Source organism: Hibiscus syriacus, unplaced genomic scaffold (assembly GCF_006381635.1).
Source record: "Hibiscus syriacus cultivar Baekdansim isolate YM2019G1 unplaced genomic scaffold, ASM638163v2 tig00116958_pilon, whole genome shotgun sequence".
Taxonomy (NCBI): Eukaryota; Viridiplantae; Streptophyta; class Magnoliopsida; order Malvales; family Malvaceae; genus Hibiscus; species Hibiscus syriacus.
The window spans coordinates 2365990-2389266 of NW_024063484.1; the positions used below are offsets into that span (position 1 = coordinate 2365990).

At 32.8% G+C, this 23277-nt stretch overlaps 1 protein-coding gene and 1 pseudogene across 1 annotated transcript; both read right to left on the reverse strand.

The window, feature by feature from the left end:
• Positions 1-11147: 11147 nt before the first annotated feature.
• Positions 11148-11735, reverse strand: LOC120189642. Its single transcript, XM_039192863.1, has 2 exons — positions 11577-11735; positions 11148-11459 (listed from the first exon to the last, which is right to left on the reverse strand). The coding sequence occupies exons 1-2, from the start codon at positions 11733-11735 to the stop codon at positions 11148-11150; spliced, it is 471 nt and encodes a 156-aa protein (XP_039048794.1).
• A 6935-nt stretch (positions 11736-18670) lies between these two features.
• On the reverse strand, positions 18671-19720 carry LOC120189643 (annotated as a pseudogene).
• Positions 19721-23277: the final 3557 nt, after the last annotated feature.

Genomic DNA, 23277 nt, shown 5'->3' on the forward strand with positions numbered 1-23277 from the left:
GTATCTACGACATACGAATTTTTTTTGTTATTAATATATATGTGTCCACCCTAAAAAAATATTTCTTGATCTACCAATGATATGATTATTATGACTATTTGTAGGTCAGTAAATTAAATAAATTTAATTGTTCACTCTTAAATTTTATCCTAATAAATAATATAATTTTATTAAAGATCGTGTCTAAAAGTTTTGTCTACTTGACTCGAAGGTTTTTGTTAAGAGATAAGTTATTGGAGTCTCTGGTAATTTGAGTGACCTACCTAGAGTTCTTGATTGATAAAATTTGTAAATTTCAAAGATCAATTTTACAAATATAATAGAAAAGAAATTTTTTACAGAGAGACCGCTGAGGCTATTGATAAAATAGTATATAAACATTTCTAAAAGAAGTTTGAAAATTATAAAAGAGAGATTTTTTTTTACAGAAAATCGCTAATTTTATTAAAAATAGAAAATATTTAAAATTATAATGAAGATTTATATTATATGTAATGTAAACAATTATAATTAGAATATTTTTTTATAATTATTGACATAAAAAACTAGTCATCTAAATCACATAATAACTAAATAAGAAAAGTTAAAAAAATTAACCAAAAAACTCGAACAAAATAAAGATACGAACAAATATGACTGCATCGGCAAACGAACCACAAAAAAGGATGAAGTTACTGAAGGCCACCGATAAATCGTAAATCAGAGTCGAGTGACGTGAAAAAACTATCAACGAATGCAAAACACGCATCCAAATCAATATGAGGGTCCAAAGTAGGGAAAATCACCATGATAATAAATAATCATTATCTTGATTAGTCGTGGCGATGTCAAATTCAACCATGAGAAAAAAAATATAAAAAAAAACACGACAAAAAACCGTAAACTACTAAAAGACAGAGATAAACGTGTAATAAAGTAAAAAAAAACATGTCATAAATACGTAATTATTCTTATTAAAAAAATTAAAAAGAAAAGGAAAACAGATAACATACGGGCGGTAACTAGCATAAAAACCGGTGCTGGTTAAACAAAATTAAAGAAGGAAAAAGTTGAATTTATCAATAAAATTGATAAAAATTCGTTGCATAAGCTATTTTCATTTTCCTCTTTTTAAATGATTAGTAATTTAATTATGAATTATGAGACGTGTAAGTTTAATGAACGAATTATTGTTCCAGTTAATTATGAATTGAGAAATGTAAGATTTCATCAAATTTATAAACTACTCCACTATTAGTTTTGGTTGTATTGGTAAATTATCATCAAACAATATCTAATTATATCATATTATTACACGAACCAAATTACTTCAGTGGTTAAAAGAATGATTATTTCTATAGATTTCATATTTGAATAGCAGCAATTGCAGCAGGAGTGATCGACCGTTCATTATCAAATGATCAAGAGAATATTTAAAATATATACTATTTTATATTTATTGTATTACATTAATTAAGTGAAGTTCAAATTTGATTGAACTCTAGTAAAAGAAAAAAATAATTGTTGCAGTGGTTCACCTTAAAAGGTTAACTTGTGTGAGACAGGAAAAAAGAAATTATTGTCCCCCAAATATCTTCTTCTACTACCTTTTCCCTGTAAAAGAGGTTTGGACAGTGATAAAAATATCCTTTCATTATAGGGTACGTACCCTAAAAATGTAAATAGCCACAATATTTCTCTCTCCCCAACATGTGATTAAAATATTGAAATTTTATTTTTAATTAAATTAATCCAACTATCTTTAAATTATCATTGAATCTTAAATTAACTTATAAATTTCAAAATATTTTCATTAAAATTTTATTATTAGTATTTTATCAATAAAATAAGAAGAATCATCCTATATATGATAGGGATCATGATAGTCTCAAATAATGTTAGGTTTAAAAGAAAATATTGTTTAAAAGTAGGGGAAAAAACTTATGATTTATAAAAATGTTTAAGTATAAAATTTTAAAGATGAAAAATAGGCTAATTAACTTCTTTATCATAAGGGGGTAAATCTAAATCAAGTGGGGTTATAAAGGAAAATTTGTCTTTTAGTCCATTAAAGAATCATTCATTATAATTAACCCCTGCAATGTATAAGTTCATTTATATATATATATATAAGGAATCTCTTGCTATCTAATATTATAATTTGCATGTTGAAGGACTCGACATCACATGATGATAACTTATGAGCTTATGTTGAAAAATTTTGTTAAGTTAAATGTTTTGTCATTCTTGTAAGGCAATAATAGAGTACAATCAATACTTAATAGCAGCACATACAAGAAGTTATTAAGCTATTAGTGATACATAAACATTCAATTCCACACCAAAAGAAACCCAAATTTTGCAAGTTTATATATATACACACACGAATCAAGTCACTTTCGTAGTTAAAAATATTATTATTCTTTAAGATTTTGAGTTCAAACACTATATATCAAGGGTGTTTGAGCGTTTAATATTAAATGTCTAAAAGCATTTGAATATATATTATTTTATATTCATTTCATGGCTCGAACTAATAAAGAATAATCCCCATAGCTTTCTACTTATTAATCTAAACTATAACTTGTTTTTCCTCTAAATGTAAGTTAGTTAAATACTAAATTATTAAAATAATAAAATAAAAATGATCTATATGAAAAAGTTAAAATAATAATGAATAAATGGCTGTCCCTTTTTCCCATATGTATGGGGTAAGGGGGAGGTAAGATAATAGGCTACCCCAACATCAGATTGAAAGTAACTTCCGTAAGAGACCTCCGAATTATAAAATATCCTCCGTGGGTCTAGTTATGATTAAATTGTGTTGTTTATTTGAATAACTTTGGAAATTATAAGATTGAAATAAGTGGCCAGTTGTCATCTTGTCTTTGAAGCAAAAGGTAAAGGAAGGAAAGGAATTGAACAAGCAAACAAGAAACAGAAAAAGCAAAATATTTTTTTATTCAACATGTAAAAGTAGAATTGCTTGGTATATATATATATATATTCTGAGAGGATTGTGACAGTACTCATAGAAGGTTAACAAATAAGTACGGTTCACCAGAGACAAGGTGGTGAAGGGTCCCCAATTCCCCTAAACAAGGGACATTATTAGACTGTCAGTCCCCCCCTTCTGTTGGACAGTCCCTCAATTTTTTGATGTTTAAGATAAGATTTGTGTTCAGTGGTTCTGCTCACGCGTTGACCCATGACCATGAACCATGCCAAACCATAGTTAAGCAACTAGCTAGCTTTGTTACAATGTTTGGTTACTGGTGTTAATTAATCCTCAACTAATTTCACTACCAAACTCTTTATTTAAGGGTGAATTTAGTTTATAGAATATAAGATTACCAGTAAAAATAAAAGATTATCAGAGAAGGATTATTGGGAATGTTATATATGTTTTGGTTGATTTAGCAGGAATGTAAGATTACTGTGTTTGGTTAAATAAATAAAATATTATTAGAATGTATATTTACCCAAATTATCTTTATTATATATTTTCTTTTAAACAAGTTAAAATATTTATATATTTCTTTAAAAAATTTAAATTCATAAAATTCATAATTTTTTTTACAAAATAGAAAATAGAAAAATGTTTAATGAAAGTGTAAATTTTATTTTAACATCTGAACTTTATATAAATTTTAATTATAGATTTTTTTGTAAATCTAAAATAGTTTAAGGATAAATTTAAATTTAACCGTGAATTTTATTATTCAATGACAGAATAAGGATATTTTTGAAGAAATTTTTTAAGGGCATTTTAGTTCAAACGTCGTAATCCAATATCTATGAAGGTAATACCCCAAAAAATTCACCATTGGTAATGTAATTACAATGATATTCCCGGCCAACCAACGGGGGAATGTGGATTCCATTCCCATGGAATCTCATATTCCCCCAACTAAACACACCCTAATATTGATCTAACACACATTATATTATTATAAAGTGATAATAAAGTGTGTTTTGAGTTGCCCGTTCTATTATTACCGGAACTACCTTAAATCCTAGACGATCCCCTAAAAATACCCTCAAATACAAATATCAAACCACACCAAAATTATTTACATTATTCCTTATATAAATTCATTCTATCAAGTAGATTTTGTTACAGTTTTTAGAAGGTAACATTATTTTTTATATATTATATTTATTTCATATTTAATATTTGACCAAATTTATTGTACTAATTATTTTTTATTAATTTTTACAGTTGTAAATTGAAGACGAGATCATATCTCGAGACATTTGTCGATACAGTAACAATATTAAATATGGTTACTTAAATTATTGCGAATATTTTTTTAAGTTTTTTAGTTTTAGTTTATATTTTAATTTGTATACTATTTATTTATTAGGATAATGATTGTATATTTGAAACAATTATTATTTTTGCAGATATAAGACTTTCAAACTCTCAAAATAAGGCGTATTTAAGCTATTGTTTACTATGATAGAGAAATTTGGTAAGATGAAACCAACGTTATCGTCGCATCAAATTATTCTGTCACCATATCCTTCAAGAGAAACATTACTATTGATGAGTTGATCACTAAAATTTCAATGAAGGTTCATGTTGGAAATACTAGAAGACTGTTATCACTTCAGTACAGATTTCCAACTGCACTATTCTGTTAACTTATACAGCGTTTGAACTCTCCAACGATGGTGATGTTGCATGATGGTTGATGCTCATAATCAAAATTCAGGCGTTGTTACACAAATGTATGCCACATTTGTTGAAGTGTTTGTGGTTCATAGTATATATACTCCCACTATAGGCTGACTCAACAAGTTGATCAAGTTGACAACCAAACTCAAGTAATAATGATTTAACTCGTTAATGGGAAATCCACATCATGGTACCATCCCATCAAGTTCAACAGGGAGACATTCATCAGCAACTCGTTACGATCTCTACTAAGTTGGCTCCATGAACAATCTGTATGACAACATTGCTTCCAATTCAAGGGGAAATCATTCATCTGCCAATTGTTTGACCTTAATATGGAGATGCCCTTAATACAACAATCAATTCAATACCCATTTGACACAATGCCTTCAAGTTCCAGGGAGACATTCAACTACGAGTTGCTTTGACCACAATGTGGAGATGATTGCGACACAATACTCAGTTCAAAATTCGTATGACACGATGCCTTCAAGTTCAAGGGGAAGACATTCAACTACCAGCTTGTTTACCTAAATATTGGTATCACAAAGGAACCCTTATCTCCACCAAAAGAACCTCTTTGTGAACTAGATGCAGCTGATACTGAGACTGGACTATTCATTAAGAGAGAATCATCGCCTCAACATTGACTCTGATGATGATGATATAGATGAAATTCCTACGAATATGGTACACACTGAACCTCCAACACACATGTATAAGGCTAACTATTATGTAATATGCGGGCCAAAATTACGGATATGCCTAATGTTGGTGACTACATATTTAACTCATCAGTCAATGATGGTGAATTATATACCGAAATAGAGTTTCCATCCAAAGAATGAGCGATGATTACAATTAAAAATTACAATATTTGTAATTCTGTTCACTCTAGAGTCGATCGATCCACCACCAAAAAGTTTGTTTGCCACTGTGTTCAACGTGATAACCGATGTAACGGATGGTTTATGTATCGAAGAGGAAGATGAAAAACAACATATGAGAATTAGTAGTATACAGCAGTCCTCATACATGTTGTGCTAGATGGATCAACTAAGACTATCCCAACTTGGACTCCGACATTATCTGCCAAGCAATCATTCCTAAGGTCAAAGCAAGATTCAATATAGCTATTGTGGTGCCGATTTCAACTATACAGTCTCAATATAGGTATATCATCTCTATAGAAAACATAGAAGACAAAGAAGAATGCCATTAAAAAACTTCACGGCGAGTGTAATTCATCTTACAACGAACTACCAAGTTGGTTTAGGGTAGTGTGTAGACTAAATCTTGGGATAATTGTCGACTTTGAAACTTGCCATGTATACCACAATAGTAAAGTGCTTCGCGATCGATGCTAATTCTATCGGGGTTTTTTTACTTACCCACAATGCATTAATGCTGTGAAATACTGCAAAGCCCGAGGTCTAAATTGATGGGACATTCTTGTATGGAAAATACAAGCAAATTTACTATTGGTAGTTGTTCTAGATAGTAATCGCACATTCTTCCAGTTGTTTTTGCCCTTGTTGATGGTGAATATACATATTATTGGGTTTTTTTCCTTAGAAACTTACTCTTACATGTTGTCAGGAGGGGAAACATATGCATCATTTCAAACCGCGGAGCTGGGATCAAAGCAACAATAGACTCTTTGGGTCCAATATGGCAACCTCCCTATGTCCAACATCGGTATTGTATCCGACATATTTCGCGAATTATCATGGAAAATTTAAGAAGAATAATGAATAATGGATCTATAAGCATGCCAATATAATATCTGTCAGGAGGTGTCATAAAACCCTGCAGTGGTGGCGTCTGAATCGATTGCAGTGATATCTGAACCGGGTTCGATGGCATCTGAAATGGTTGTTGTGCCATCTAAAATGGTTGATGTGCCATCATAACGCGATGTACCCATTTAGTGGTAGGTTTGGAATGTAAATCGGTGTAGATGGTGGCTGCTGTAATAATTTTTGTTCTACAATTGAGGACGAGCAGAAAGTGTATGTTATCTGTTCACGAGTTGGAAGATGATGATGCTGTGATGGTGGATGCTTTTCTCGACGCTTATGAATTCCCACGCCTCATGCTTCCTTAGAAAGTAGGAATGACTTTCCATTCATGTGAACTACTCATAATAGTCACCCACAACCGATTAATGATCCACATAAATCAGCTCCCTAGGGGGAATACGTCTACGTCAATCCTCCCAGATCATTTTTCACTATGCTTCAATAACCAGTTGAAATCCTTGTTGGTCCGTCCATCGACGTTATGTATATTGTCGAGATTCTTATGCTTTATGAATGAGTTGTACGAAAGCAAATTGGAGAAATACACGATCAATAGGACACCACTCGACAATATCATAACATATTAGAGAGATCACCGCTATCCATACATCTAATGAGCCACTCAAATGAGGTGGGATGCAAAGCCTCATTTCTCGAGTAGAATAAGAAGCCCATTCAAATTATATATATATATATATATATATATATATATAATTCTTATCAAATAATATTTTAATTATATAATGATAATTAAAGGTAAATAATAAAATTTAAATACATACCTTTGTACTAGCCTTCTGATCGATGAGTAGCTGAATTTCTTCCAATTCATCTGGTTATCACAATGATTTTTCCTTGTATATGACCACCTATTCAATGTAAAAAAATATTTCATTATATACTAAAAAATTATTTATATACAAAATCAGTATTGAAATTACCTCAATAATAACGGGAAAACTAACGGGTTATTTACGACCGGACATAAAAAGGACATGCAATACCACACCTAAAATTGGAGAAGAAGGAGACATCCGTCGAGAACATTTTTTTGATAATCAGTTACCCGACACATTTTTCTATATAGAGTGCCAAAACTATGGAGCCCCAACTGAGTCCGCCGGCAACGTGAAAACCTTCGAGGTGACACAACCACATACAATGAACTTGGTTGCGAGATTTATTGGGCATCAAGATCCCTTCTGTGAGTTGTAATATGCAAGCCCATGAAAATATTTTGGCTTGTTCCTCATAACAGTCTTCAGTTAAATATAGAAAATTTATAGCCAACCATGATAACGATATTCGATCACCATTGAAATTAGGCGGGATACCTCCAAGATACTCCTCACATAATGAATGTTAATTACTATCAACCTTACCAGAAATAACATCCCCATTTATCATAAGCCCCAAATATATAGAAACATCATCCAACGTAATAGTGTACTCCCCACACGGAAGATAAAATGTTCGTGTCTATGGTCTCCACCTCTCAATCAGTGCATAAATAAGGTTAGATTCAATGTTAAAGTGCATTTCATATTTTACTATGTAATCGAATCCAACCTCAGCTAAATAGGGCCAAACACGACTTGGTATTTCTAACTTAGCGTTACGAATAAATTGATCTAATATACAATCATTCCCTAATTAAATAAATATATCCAAATTAAAATATAAACTAATGCTAAAAATAAATAAACATTCACAATAATTAAAATAACAAAAATTAAAATTGTTAACTTATCTGCAAAATGACTCGAGATATGATTCCCATCTAAATGCTGCAACCCACCTTCTATTTTATAACTACAAAAGTAATAAGAAAATTAGTAAACTAAATAATAATTAAATAATAACTATTAAATGATTATAATATAATAAAAAAGTTTATAGCTTCTAAAAGTGATAGCAAAACTTACTTAAAGCTTGCTACAAGAATTGATAAGAAATAGAATGAAATTTTTTTGTATGGTTTAACTGTTGTATGAGAGGGTATTATAGAAGGGAAGGAGACAGGTGGTTAGGCGATATTAAAGGGTATGTGGTAATTGATTCGCACATTCCACCATGTGTCAAATTCCACGCTAAGGTGTGATTACAATTCGTACTTTTTTACTGTGGCATCAGCTCAGACAAAACCCCAGAAGGAGCGCTTCATGATCCGCACCTTCAATCCACGTCTGCAAAACGTATATCCTAAAATATATTTTATTATCAGTCTATCAAAAAGAGTACTATATCAATAATATTTGAAAAAAAAATACCTAACAATTAAGTATTAATTTATCGGTAATTTATGGATAAAAACGCCAAACTTTTTCTCATATTATGTTTAAACTATTTGCAAGATCCGCATATATATATATATATATATATAGCCTTCAGATTGATTAAGACAAGGTTTAGTTTATGCATAAACCCGGAATTTAAGAACTAAAACTGTTGAAATTGACTGTACATCCGCTGACAAAGGGAAAAATAGAAGCTTGATGATCCTTCATATTACCTAATTTCTCTGCAGCCAATGGAAAAAAAAAATCATGATAAAGATTGAATTCAACTAACTTGCTTGACTCACTTACTTTGGATGTTATTATATAAATATATAATATTAAGTTCACTTATATCATAAATTTTTTTTAGTTTTATGTAGATTTAAACGGTTAAATAAATAAAAATAGATAAATAAGATTATCTCATTGTTTTACTTTTTAGTAAATATTTTCTTATTTTTTCTTATTAATTTCAATTGTCTATTTTTAATCATCTAATAATTTTAATCTATCTAAAATTAAAATAACTTTATACAATGTAATTGTATCTTATCCATATATATATATATATATATATATATATATATATATATCAAAGTCTAATCGGTACTTAATGGATTCTTCTTTTGCTTTTGATCCATTTATTTTTTACCATCTCTAAAGATCTCTACCCTCTTTGTAGGTGGAATTTTGCTAGCTACCGCGTACCAGTCTAGTAAAGCAAGGACTGGAACTTAACAATGGAGGCATGGGAATAAAGAAATATACTCCTATATACAAGGCAAAAGTCTCCTTTCGATAAAATTTGTTCATTGACAGTGTTATGACTCGAGTTATGGACACGTTGATAGGAATATTTAGATTGTAACTACTATAAATAATTTATCTTATGATTTAGATAGAGATGTTCAAACAGTTAATTCGGTGGTCGATCGAATCGAATTACTATTATTCGAATTAATCAAAATAATTCTAGTTGTTGAAGATTTTTTTTACAATTGACAGTATTTTAATAAAGTAAATATTTATTTTAGATAAGAATTCTTGGTAATTAAGTATTTGACTCTATAAATAGAAAAACTTCTACCCATCATAAGGGTTTTGTCGACCACCTGGACCGTATCTGTAACATCCCAAAAATCGGATTAGTGATTAAAATGAAAGTTTTTTGAAATTTAGTGATCAATTTAATAAAAATGGAAATGTTTAGGGATTTAAAAAATGAATATTTTGGATTGGTTTAAATAACAAAGAAGGAAAGAATGAAGGGTAATGTGGTATTTTCATTTAAAGGATATTTATCTCTTTATTTAAGAGATAAGTATGTGGGGGTGAGATATATCTGGAAGCTTATTGTTTTTCTTGTCTCCTTCTTCTTCCCGTTAGTTCCATCTCAAAGGTAAGTTTAATTTCAACCGTTGATTTCTTGAATTTCTAAGTTGGTTTTGAGTCTTTGGGTGTTATATAAAACTTATATAAGCTTAAAACATCAACAAGAGATAATCACATCAACACAATCTCGAACAACATGTAAAGTAGTTTCAAGATTAACTCCACAAATAGGAGACTTCCCATCACCCAAACCTGCTTGCTACAATCACGAACATGTTGGTAGGCTGTCTGTAGCTAATCGCCAACCAAAAACATGCACTTTCGGCAATGTAGGTAGTCAGGAAAGAAATAACCATAGAGGGGATGGTGGATCGACTATTTGTTGTGGTCGTTGCAGCCAAGCGTATCCCGATCGCACTGAAAAATAACCAGAGGAATGATATCCCCAAACCAGCACAGCTTGATGAATTGGCGCAATCGGACACCAAAGTATGGATTGGCATACTGAGATGAGAATACTTGCCGCACTAGCTGCTCATTCCATGTTGCTTCACCCGTGTTCATGAATTCACCACATAGGACAGGTTTCTCAGCATTATCATGATGCACTGTTCCAAACTGAATAGGTTTAGTGCTGCCCCAAGATTTAGAAAACTTTCAAATGTTACTATCAATACCTGGTTGTTGAAAATAGCCAGATCGAAATGTTGAAATTGCAACATGAAGGACACGCCAAGCGTAAGAAGGTTGGTTTCCAAGTGAGGTAGTCCACACATTTCCATTCCGAGAGTATTTGCTTGCAAGGACACGACTCATCAGACTCTGAGGTTGTTGAAACAGATGCCAAACTTGTTTCCCCAGAAGAGCCATGTTAAACGCATGAAGGTCACGAAAACCTAAACCATCCGTTCGATTCGGTTTACAAATAAACGACCAAGCTAGTAATGGCCATCCATGATCTTCAGTTCTTCCTGTCCACCAGTAATCCCGAAGCAGTCCATTGAGTTCCGAAATAACACAATTTGGAAGTAGATAATAGCCCATAGCATATGTAGGAAGAGCCTGACCCATTGATTAAATGTAAACCTCTTTGCCACCATACGAAATCAGATTTTCCGACCAGCCCTGAACCCTCGAATGCAGTTTATCACTGAGGAAGGAGAAAACTTGGCGTGTATTACGGCCAATAATTAAAGGAAGACCCAAATATAAGACTGGATCATTAACCTTCTCAACTTCTAAAGTCTGACATGTTTCAATACGGAAAGCAGCTGAAGTGTGAGAAGTAAAATAAAGACTTGATTTGTGAAAGTTTATCTGCTTGCCAAATGCTTGAGTACAACACTCTAAGATCCCACGAATCTGAATCACCTTCTGCATTGATGCCTGAAAAAAGAGAAGACAACGTCTGTAAATAATAAGTGCGTAATAGGAGGTCCATTTCGGCTTAGTTTGACACCCTTAATTTGTCCGAATGTAATTTTTGCTGCAGCAAAGATAAACCTTGAGTACATATGACGACAGAAAAGGAGAGAGCGGATCACCCTGTCGTAGACTGCATGATGTTTGAAAAAAATCAGTACGGATGCTATACGAGACAGTTGTAATACAAGACATAACCATATCAACCCATGATTGATGGAATCCGAGACGCTCTAACATTTCCCGGAGGAAAGGCCATTCGATGCGGTCATAAGCCTTTTCCTTTGAAAATCTTTTCGAGGACCAAATATTTATTTTGATCAGTCGGACGTATGTTATATTCAATTAAGTCTATTGAATTAAATGATGATTCAATTTGATATTAAATTAAAAATTTAAGGACCAAATTGCAAAGGAAGTGAAGGTTGAAGAATTGCATGGAAAATACTCCAAAATACGCATATAGTGGAACATCATAAATTATCTACTTTGACATATATCAACAAACTTTGCACTATATTCAAACATGGATTCATCACATAACATACAACATCTCATGCATTTGTTCATCCACTTATTTATGGACATATTAAACTATAGCATACCGTCATGATCTCTTCTATGCCAAGCTTTAGCTAAAACCTTAAAATACAATTCATTCACTAAGCATGTCAAACACACATTTAAGGACCAATTCTTAAACTTTTAAAACTTATAAACCTTGTGTTGCGTTATTTAAATATTTATTTTATTATCAACTTAAATCTTGTTTTGTCATTTTATAGAACTCCCAAGTCGAATTAAACCATATAAGGACAGTTTCATAAATTTATCAAAGTTGTGGGACTAACATGTAAATACTTCAAAATATTAGATTTAACAACTTCTTAAAAACCTGTGAAGATCCAAAGCAGAATTCAACTATTCATAAAGTTTTCATGTCAAATATTCCACTAAAATCCCTCTTAGTTGAATTTTTAAATAAAATCAAAATTGTTGTTATTACAAAATTTCTTGTTACAAAATTATTTAAAATATTATTTTAACCACTTTGGATGAACCTTGAATGGCCCATATCACTCTTAAATATTATTAAAACTTAGTATAAGCTAATATACATGTCATGGCTACATAATGCACATATAATCATGTTTAATACATCAAAAATATATAAATATATTCATTTACACATGAATTACACACCAAACATGCAATGAAATTCCCTGTAAGTAATTCACATATGTTATTTATTCTTTGTGGAACATAACATGTTTTTTATAAGCAAATACTAATCTAACAAAGTACAACGTTTGTCATTTCTCAAATTAGCATATACACATAACAACAAACACAATCATAATCAATCACACAAAATCTATGGAAGTTTATCGAGTGAGTTGATCGTGAGTTGAACAGTGCTCGACTCATGCTCGTTAAAAGAAGTGTTGTTTGACTCGTTTGTTTAGTTCAATAAAATTTTGTTTGACTCGTGCTCGTTAAATTTTTTTTCCCAACTAACTCGTTGCTCATTAAGCTTGATAAAATTTTGCTCGATTTGTGATCATTAAAAAAAACTCGTTGCTCGTTAAGCTCACCAGAATTTGTACCTTATTTTTTAACTATATGTAAAATCTAACAAATTAGTAGTAATTATTAATTATTAATTTAACATATTTCTTATTATCTATTAGCGAATTAGAAATTATTAATTATACCTTCTAATAGAATAATTTTTTAAGATAACTAGTTAAAAAATTAAAAAGTTAATAAACTACTCGCGAAACTTATCGAGTCGAGTTAAGCTTTACTAGACTCAACTCATTAAGGTCTCGAGTCTAACTCAAATTCAAATTGAGCATTGATCGAGTCGAGTTCAAACAAATCACGAGCTACTCAACTTAGGAAGCTCTTCTTTATATATAAGGATAGTGTAACACCTCAAATCTCGGGTTAGTAGTTCGGGTCAACTTGAGACCTAAAGTTAAGTTTAAAGGGTCCTATAAGATAGTTGGACCAAGTTTAGTGTTGGTGGGCTATAGTCAGGGCCCAAAAGAGTTATGGAAGAGTGATGAGTAATTGATGAAAAATAAAAGTGAGGAACTAAAAAAGTAGTTTGCCCATAGTTCAAATTAAGAGCTGAAAACCCCTTTATTTTAAGAGTTTCCCACATGAAAGCCATCCCTCATTTCTCACCAAACACTCCCCATCTTCTTCTTTTTCATTCTCTCTTTTCTTCATCCTTTCCTAAGTGAAATTCTAAGGATTCAAGTCTAGTTGCTTTGCCAAGGTAAGAATATTTCTTTCCATCTTTCAAGCTTGAGTTTAAGCTCCATTTCTCTAGTTTTAGCCATAGTTTTCAAAAATGGGTTTTTTTGGGAGTTTATGAAATGGATGATTCTAGTTTGAGATTAGGAAATGATGAAGTTTAAGAGATGTTTTTAGACTCTTAGAAGTCTCCTAAATAAGCTATTAACATCATTTCTTTATGCATTAGTGAAAGAAGCTGGAGATGGATCCAAGGCAAGGAGAAAAGAGAAGTTGACCCTTGGGTGATTTTAGGGAGTTTTCTTCAGCCGAGCATTCAAGGTAACACATTTATAACCTTTTTTATACCAATTGTAAGTCTTAGAATTCATTTCAATGTAGAAATTTTTAGTTGGGAAGCTTGTATGGCCATTCATGATATATTTTAATGTTGGATGTTATTGAACTTGGTTAAGGCCCCTTTTTTGATCTATTTGACAGCGTATAAACCTATATTTGGCTTTTGGATTTGTTGGAGTGGCTTTGAAGAAGGTTTTAAGGAGGTAAAAACCTGTAGGAACCAAATTTTCAATAGAGGTTTCGAAACCCCTATGGTTGGTTTCGAAACCAGTAGTCCAGAATGTAATTTTTTGGAGGCTTCGAAACCATCTGGGTAGACTGTAAAGATATATGTGAGGTTTCGAAACCTCTTAAATAGGTTTTGAAACCCTTTCTTGTTTTGGGCCAAATAGGTCTCGAATGGTACACAGATGGTCGTGGACTTATAGTATGCTTTTAATTGGGATAATTTTTAATAAAACGATAAATTAAAACGAAATATTGCTAATTTCAATTAGAAATGAGAAAAAATAAGGGCGAAATAAAACTAGCCTTGATTGATATCCGAGAAATAGGATGGACACCCGAACCACTCTAGAATAAGAATACATTTGCATGTTAATATATGTCAAACTCTAAGATGTTGTATTAGGCAAATGATTGCTAACTGGGCGTAGATGCCCCAAGGCTCGACGGAGCAAGTTGGCGGGTGATGCAGTCCGACGTAGAATTTCAGATTTCCACCCTAGGTAGGATAGAGAGGTGCATGAGCTTCGAGATGTAGCCCTTCAGCAGCACCATGATGTCTACCTTTGTACGTATGTTTAGTTAGTATACTCGTATGATAACGATTATGAATTAAGTATGTTTTAAGTATAAACATTAGAGAATGCATGTAGTATAGTTTGGTTATCAGTGTGGCACTGATCTTGTGAGCTTAGAGTTCAGAATTTGTTTCCGTGTGCAGGTTAGGAGCAGGATCCTTTGGAGGAGCAGGATCCTTTGGAGGAGCAGGATCCTTTGGTGGAGCGTATACTTAGACCGACTAGCACCAACCGCCAGTTTTTGAGTATGTCTCATCTTTTGTACTAATGACATGTAATGCAAATGAAATTGTATATGTTAGGTCAAAATGTAAATTTGAATATTTTGTGAATATTAATTTCAAGTATTTCAGGGACTCCCGAATATGTAAACAAGTTACATGAATTTATATAAAAAAAAATTGTATGTCAATTTATGGATTTATGCAAATGATATTGTTGAATTTTAAGGGAAAACTTTGGTAAACCTCTTTTATGGTTCGTGTGACGTCATAGTATGTTGGTCTTCGGATCTTACTAGATTAGATTAGGACGTTACAGATAGGATCTTGTTGCACTATGTAAAAATCTTTTAGTTTTACACAAATTTAGGACCATCGGATGAGAGAAAATAGATTACTAAGATTAACATTAGGAAATAAGAAAATATTCACTAGAAAAAATAAACAAGGAGTCAATCTCAATCATCTATTTTCACTCATCCAACAGTCCTAAATCTGTGTAAAATTAAAAAGTTTTATATTATGTAAGTGGATCCTAACCATATATATTAAAAACATGTGTCAAACATGTAAAACTCACAGTGGCCGATCCAGAAATATTTTTCAGGGTGGGTACACATTCGTTAACAACATAAATTTTTTAAATGAGATGTGTACAAATAAAATTTCAAGGTGGACACCGTTCGTGAAATAAGTAATCAATTGAAGAAAACTCATATTTCAAGGTGGGTACAAATTTTTTTCCAAAATGGGCACGATCAGTGAAATAAGTAACTAATCGAAGAAAATTCGGATTTCAAGGTGGATACATGCCCACAATCAGCTGTGGCTCTGCCACTGAAAACACTACACCTCATACATTTTACCTACTGCATCTTTACCAACCGTAAGAATACACCACATATAGATTACATACTTATCAATAACTATAATTTATAAATTATAAAATATAAATTGTTTTAACACTATACTCCTAATCGACTTTATATTTTGTCGAATGCCTTAGTCAAACCTACTTGGAAGTTTTCATACATGTATAAGTGGAGCATGTCAAGCTTTTATTTCTTGAAATTTCATAATTTTGATTCAACGAAACGTAGATCTTATTTGATTCCTCGTGGTCCACGGAAGTCCTTGGTTCCAACGTCAGCAATGGCTTGGTCGGCAACAAGACAGAACTCAGTGCATGTTGAACAAGGATCAAACAATCTAAAGTCTAACCCTCGAGGTTCATGATTTAGATTTGCTGGAAGTTGAACAATGCAATTAAGAATTAAATGTTGTTTCTTTTCACATCTTAAACCACATGGAAAACCCTAGCTAGCTAGCTAGTTGTAATGGTAAATCCAAGAGTCAGCTGTAAATGAGACAAGACAGATTGTGAGTTACTCGAGTTTTAACTTCAATCGAGTTAAGTTTGAGAATGTTTCGAGTTCAGTTTTTTTAAGTTCGAGTTTGAGCTTCAATCGAATTAAGTTTGAGAATGTTTCGAGTTCAAATTTTTTCAAGCTCAGGTCAAACTTTAACTTTCTATTTCATGTTTGAGTCAAGTTTGGTAATTTTAAGCTCGTGAGCTTTCGAGTTTGGTATCAAGAAGCTCGTGAGCTTTCTTTTTTAGAAAAAAAAATATAAGCTCGTGAGTTTTTGAGTTAAGTCGAGTCGAACTTCAATCTTTGATTTCGAGTTCGAGTCGAGCTTAACAATTTTAAGCTTGTGAGATTACGAGTTAAGTCGAGCTCAACTCTGAACTTTTCGTTTTTGAGTTGAGTCCAACCTGACAATACTTGAGCTCGAATCAAGTCGTTTACAACCCTATCCAAGAGGGGCTGATTTAACTATATAATACCACTTGTAATCCATCTTAAATGTCAATAATTCAATTTAGTCCTTTCTAGTTAGATAGAAAATTTATAATTTTGACCCTTCAATAAAAATAATAAAGCAATCCAAGCCATTAACTCCCTAAATGTTTAGTTTGATCTCGACCCAACACAAATTTTCTAATTTCACCGTTAATTAGTTTGAAGTATGTGAACTATCACAGTTTAGTGAGGGTGCATGGGATGATCTCTCACCCATTTGACTAGGGATGTCAAAACAACACATTCTCTATAATTTTAACTCGGATAAAATTTAAAGAGAAAATAACCTCAGTGACCAAAAATCTTAGATAATATACGATTTTGACCAACTTTTTTTGGATTTGCGAAAATGACCAACAAAATCGCAATGCGATCTCTAATTCGCATTGCGATCTCTACTATCGCAAATTCGCGTTGCATTTCGCATTGCGATAGTTGAAAACCGCGTTGCGATTTTCCATTTCGTGTTGCGATAGTTGAAAATCGCAATGCGATTTTCCATTTCGCGTTGCGATAGTCTACAGTTGTCGTTGCGATTTTCCAAATTCGTTGTGATAGTTAAAAAAAAAGATTTTGTTTCTCTAAAAAGATAGTATCCGAGCGGACGTGTCGAAGACACGTATTACCACGACCACGACCACAACCCGAGACGGACGGCGGCGGCGGCGGCGCGCGAGAGTCCCCTTGTTCTCTATCACTCAACAAGGAAGTGGGAAAGCCAAGCCTTAAATACCATTCCCAATAGTGTTTCCAATACTATGTGGGATTGAGCATTACCAACACTTGTTTCCAATACAATGTGATTATTCAGGAAACAATTAACAATCATGCACCTTAAAACAACTGAATTAGCAACCAATTGCATTAGTATTATACGATTAAATATGTCATAATTAAAAGTCAATCTACAATCAATTGCGATTATTGCAATTTTAAGCAAAACATTCAAAAATAATATAACTATTTAAGGCTCAATCCCACATAGTATTGGGAACAAGTGTTGGTAATGCTCAAATCCCACATAATATTGGAAATACTATTGGGAATAGTATTTAAGGCTTGGCTTTCTCACTTTCTTGTTGAGTGGTAGAGAACAAGGGGGACTCTCGCGCGCCGCCGCCGTCGCCGTCGTGGTCGTGGTCGTGGTCGTGGTAATACGTGTCTTTGACACGTCCGCGCGGATACTATCTTTTTAGAGAAACAAAATATTTTTTTTAACTATCACAACGAATTTGAAAAATCGTAACAACAACTGTAGATTATCGCAACGAATTTGGTAAATCGCAACGACAACTGTAGACTATCGCAACGCGAAATGGAAAATCGCAACGCGAAATGAAAAATCGCGTTGCGATTTTCAACTATCGCAATACGAAATGCAACGCGAATTTACGATAGTGGAGATCGCAATGCGAATTAGAGATCGCATTGCGATTTTGTTGGTCATTTTCGCAAATCCAAAAATAATTGGCCAAAATCGTATATTATCTGAGATTTTTGGTCACTGAGGTTATTTTCTCAAATTTAAATTCAATTAAATTTAGACCGAAAGAGGACACACTTTAGTATGAGATAATTATGAAATATATATATATATATATATATATATATATATATATATTCAAGTCAACCAAATCGTTCAAGCTTGGGTACCAAGAATATCATTAATTTAAATTCAATTAAATTTAGACCGAAAGAGTTGAGGTTCCTTCACCGGCCACCTTCGGTGATTTTATGGAGGAGGCCCGACCGAAAAACGGTGGCTTGTTACTAAAAGCCCACCGGTCCGACTTGGCTCTACGGTCCAGCTTCCCTCGACGCGAACTCCTTTCCCTTGGCAACACCAAGCTTGTTGCCCGGTTCAACTTCCGGTTCATCAATTGCTTTCGAACATCGACCGGTAATCGTAAAGTGAACCTCTCCGTGTTCTCACCCGGTTGGACCAAAGAGTCAGATCGTAAGAAGAAAAGTTTACGTGGACGGCTGGATCTTGAGCCGCGTGTACGGTTACAATTTAAAGTTGCGTTCTAATTATTTAATTCAACCTCCTTGTTAACTTGTCCCTCTAACTCACTATTAACCACGTTGTTATTTATCGGTCTTTCCTCTTCCGGTTCCGAGTTACCGCTGTCGTTCTGAGCCTCGAGGTCTGACTCGGCGACGTTGTTACTCTGCGCGGTGAGTTGACTCACGGGATCACCCAGTTGAGGGACGAGACTAGCTCTACAGACGGGGCAAGTAGTGTGAGAAGCCAACCAAGCGTCGATACAATCGGGGTGGAAAACGTGGTCGCATTTGGGTATCAAACGCAGCGTTTCGTCGTCTTCGAACTCATTCAAACAAACAGCACACTCCAAAGCATCTTTACCGATCTTATGATCCTTGACCTCGGAGTAAACCATGATCGGGAAAGTCTCGATCACCGATGCTTCGAGTCCGCGTCCACGCATCGAACGCGCGGGTCCGCCGTTGACGGGGAGGACGCCGCCTATTGTTCCGCCGGATTCGGAACAGTGTCTGATGTAAATCGCGAAAAGGCCTACGAAGAAGAAGGCGGCAACGAGGACGACAATTATTACGGCCAGGGAAGGGTTTAAACTGCCATAGGAGTAACGGTCGTCGTTTTGGTTCAATTCCTGGGCGGCGAAAGGCGATGGAGAGACGAGGAGCAGCAGGAAGAATAGTAAGAAGGAAAGAGAAAAGATTCCATGGCTGACAGTGTACAACATGGTGAGAGGAGGAGCATCTGTGAGAGGAAAGAAGATGTTGGGTTTTAAATATGACGGAAGTGTGGAAAAGGACTAAATATGCGTAAGTCATTTTATTCATCGATATTTTTAATCAAGTTTGACTGTTTGTTTTGCTTGACATTGTAATCATATTTATATCATGAAACGGATCATTATTCTGATGGGCTGTTTTTTTTTATATATATATAATTTATTATAATTTATAATATGTTCTTTAAATATCATATTTAATATTTTTATTTCTATTTTAAAATTTTAATATTTTAAATTCATCGATAAATTTTAGTGATAAAATATAGTGTTGTTTTATCTACAGATCATAAATTCGAACAATTTAATATTTTAATCATATTTGTAGGATATGTATGTGCTGTCAATGACAAAAAATAAATAAATAAATATTATCTTATAATCACATCAGATTGTTAAAAGATAATTTATCTTATAAATCAATTAATATTAATGATATATTATAGTAGTTAAATTTTTTTGATAGAAAGTCACTAGCTTTAATAAAAATAGAAAATATTCAAAATTACAAAGAATATTAACATATAACACCCCAACCCGTACCCAACCCGAATACGAGTCTGAGGTGTCACATTGATATTTCAAACCTTGACACTTAAAGAAAAACCCCAGGGAATTTAAAACTTGGTTTAAAACAAAATACTTTAATTTACATAAAAGAGTCCACAAAATACAAACTCGATCAGAGTGTTCATAATTGATGACTTATTACATGCCAACACTCTATACACAACAAAATAAATACTTTGTCGATTACTTCTGATATGATCTTCTAGTAATAATACTGTCCTTGCCACTTCTATTCTTGCTCTTCACGTTTCTTGGTACCTACGTGTAAATCACTTACACGCTAAGTCATAGACTTAGTGAGGCAATAAATAAACATGTAACAGTAGATTCATGAAAATGCATTCTTACCCTTTGATCATGATATTTCAATATGCATGGATATATTTCCTATGACATATATAATCAAGTCATGCACACATGAAACTTACCTTTTTGCATCACTTTCACTTTAATTTATATTTCAATTGCTGTTGTTGTTGCCCATGTATATTATTGAGAATAGAAGTATGTGAGTACATTGAGGTTGTGCACCAATACTGTCACCACAGCTCGTATAAATTCCCTCATGGGGCACCGAACATTTGTTCAGTATTCGTCCCGAAGGACTGCTATATATGTCCTGTAGGACCACTACGTCCCGAAGGACTACGTCCCGAAGGACTACAATACCCTCGACTCTTGGCATGCCAACTATACCTATAGCTCTCGTATCATATACTATGGGCATTTATTATGAATATATTTCTCATCACTTGTTCTTTCTCTTCTGTCACATACCACATGTATGTGTAACCATATATTTCATATCATATCACATATTGCATATTCATATGTCATTTCATATATTCACATAGCTTATTTCATTTCACATTGGTCATATCTCATAGCATATATCACATATGCATATAATCATGTATATCATATCATATATCTTATGTTTCATGCTCTTTTGTTTATGCATATCATGTATTCATGTACATATAAGAATCGCATATCAAATAACATTTTAGGAGTCACTTCTTACCATAGTAACTCCATCATTGGCTTATCGCAAGCCAATGTTCGTTCAATAATATAAGTACAACTAAAATTGCACTCACCTTAGCTTTGTTTTGATTCGATTATAATCCTTTGATTATTTCGGAACTTGTTTAGGCTCAATATCTACATAAATATATCATTTCAAAACAACTATCAGAAGCCTAAACTTTAAACTTGATGTTAATAACTTAAACCGGTTTAATGAATCAAATTCTATTTTTTCATTTAGGGGGGGAATCGATACCCCCCCAGGGGGGAATCTGTTCCCGGGGAATCGATACTGGAATTTTCATCCAAGATGGGGAATCGATTCCCTTCATAGGGTATCTGTTCCCTCTACCCAGAAATTGTATTTTAACCCCGAAAATCATCAATTCTTCACTTAATTCTTCTATTTTAAACCCCTATCATGTCATTAAACTCAACTACCATTACTTAAACCAACTTATATCCATGAAAATCATCTATAACTTCAAAATCCTATCCTTCATATGTAATTCAAGAATCATACTCAAATTTCAATATGTTATAAATACCATTCTAACACTTCATATTCCTTAATTAGCATGATGACAAGTCAAATTTAACTTCAAATTCAACTTATCAACTCTTTTCCATGATTTCATATAAAAACTCGTTTTCTTAAATCTCTTATAACTTCTTCATCTTTTTGTTTTAGAACAAATTAAGCTTTCCTTAAGCTTAATTATCATCTAGTGATCATAACCCAACTTTTAAAACAACAAATAACCAAGAAAATAGAAAACTCACATTTGCTGTGGCTTTCTCTCGTATGGAAGAACAAAGAGGAGAAGAAGAGATATTCTTCTTATCCCTTTCCCCCGTATATATCCTCAACATAATACAATTTAATCATTTAATGGTTAAATGACCATTTTGCCCTTTAATTCTTTTAATAATTACTAACAATCCTTCTAGATAAATCATTGAATTATCCAATTATTCTACTTTAATCACCAAATTCTGAAGTTTTACAATTTAGTCACTAACCCATATTTTGGGATGTTACATAACAAGCATAATCATAAACCTAAAACATAATTATGACATTTTTCTATTACATTGAGACAAAAAACTAGTCACCTAAATCACATAACGACTAAAGAAGGAAAAGTTGAAAAACCTAACCAAAAAGCTCGAACAAAATAAAGATACGAACAAATCTGATTGCATCGTAAACGAACCATAGAAGGGGATTGAGCTACTGAAAAACCACCGATAAATCGCAAATCAGAGTCGAACGACGTGACGAACGCAAAACGCGTATCCAAATCAATTTGAAGGCCCAAAGTAAGGAAGATAACCATGATAACAAATAAGCATCATTTTGATCAGTCATGACGATATCAAATTTAACCCTGAGAAAAAAAAACGAAAACAACGACAAAAAACCATAAGCTACCAAAAGGCAAAAAAACTGTACCACAAAGACAGAGATAAACGTGTCATAAAGGCAGAGAACATGTCACGAAAATATAATTATTCTTATTAAAAATTAAAAAAGCAAAAAATGATAACCAACGGGCGACAACCAACATCAAAATCGGTGCCGTCGCCGATTAAATAAAAATAGAGAAGAAAAAGTTGGATTAACCAATAAAATTAATACAAATTATAAAGAAAAAAAAAAGGAAGAGAGGAGGAGAAAGAAAGCAACTAGGGTTTTTTTTATAGTAGTTAAATTAATAATATATCAAGTAGTGATTAATGATATATTTATAGTTATTAAATTTATAATACAATTATTATACTTTTTAAAGCATGATAATCTAATACGAAAATATATTACTAGTGTCGATAATTGCAAAAACATATACATAAGTGTCGAAACGATCTTTTTTGCCCGGATGAGATTTAAACACCACTCCAATTTTTAATTA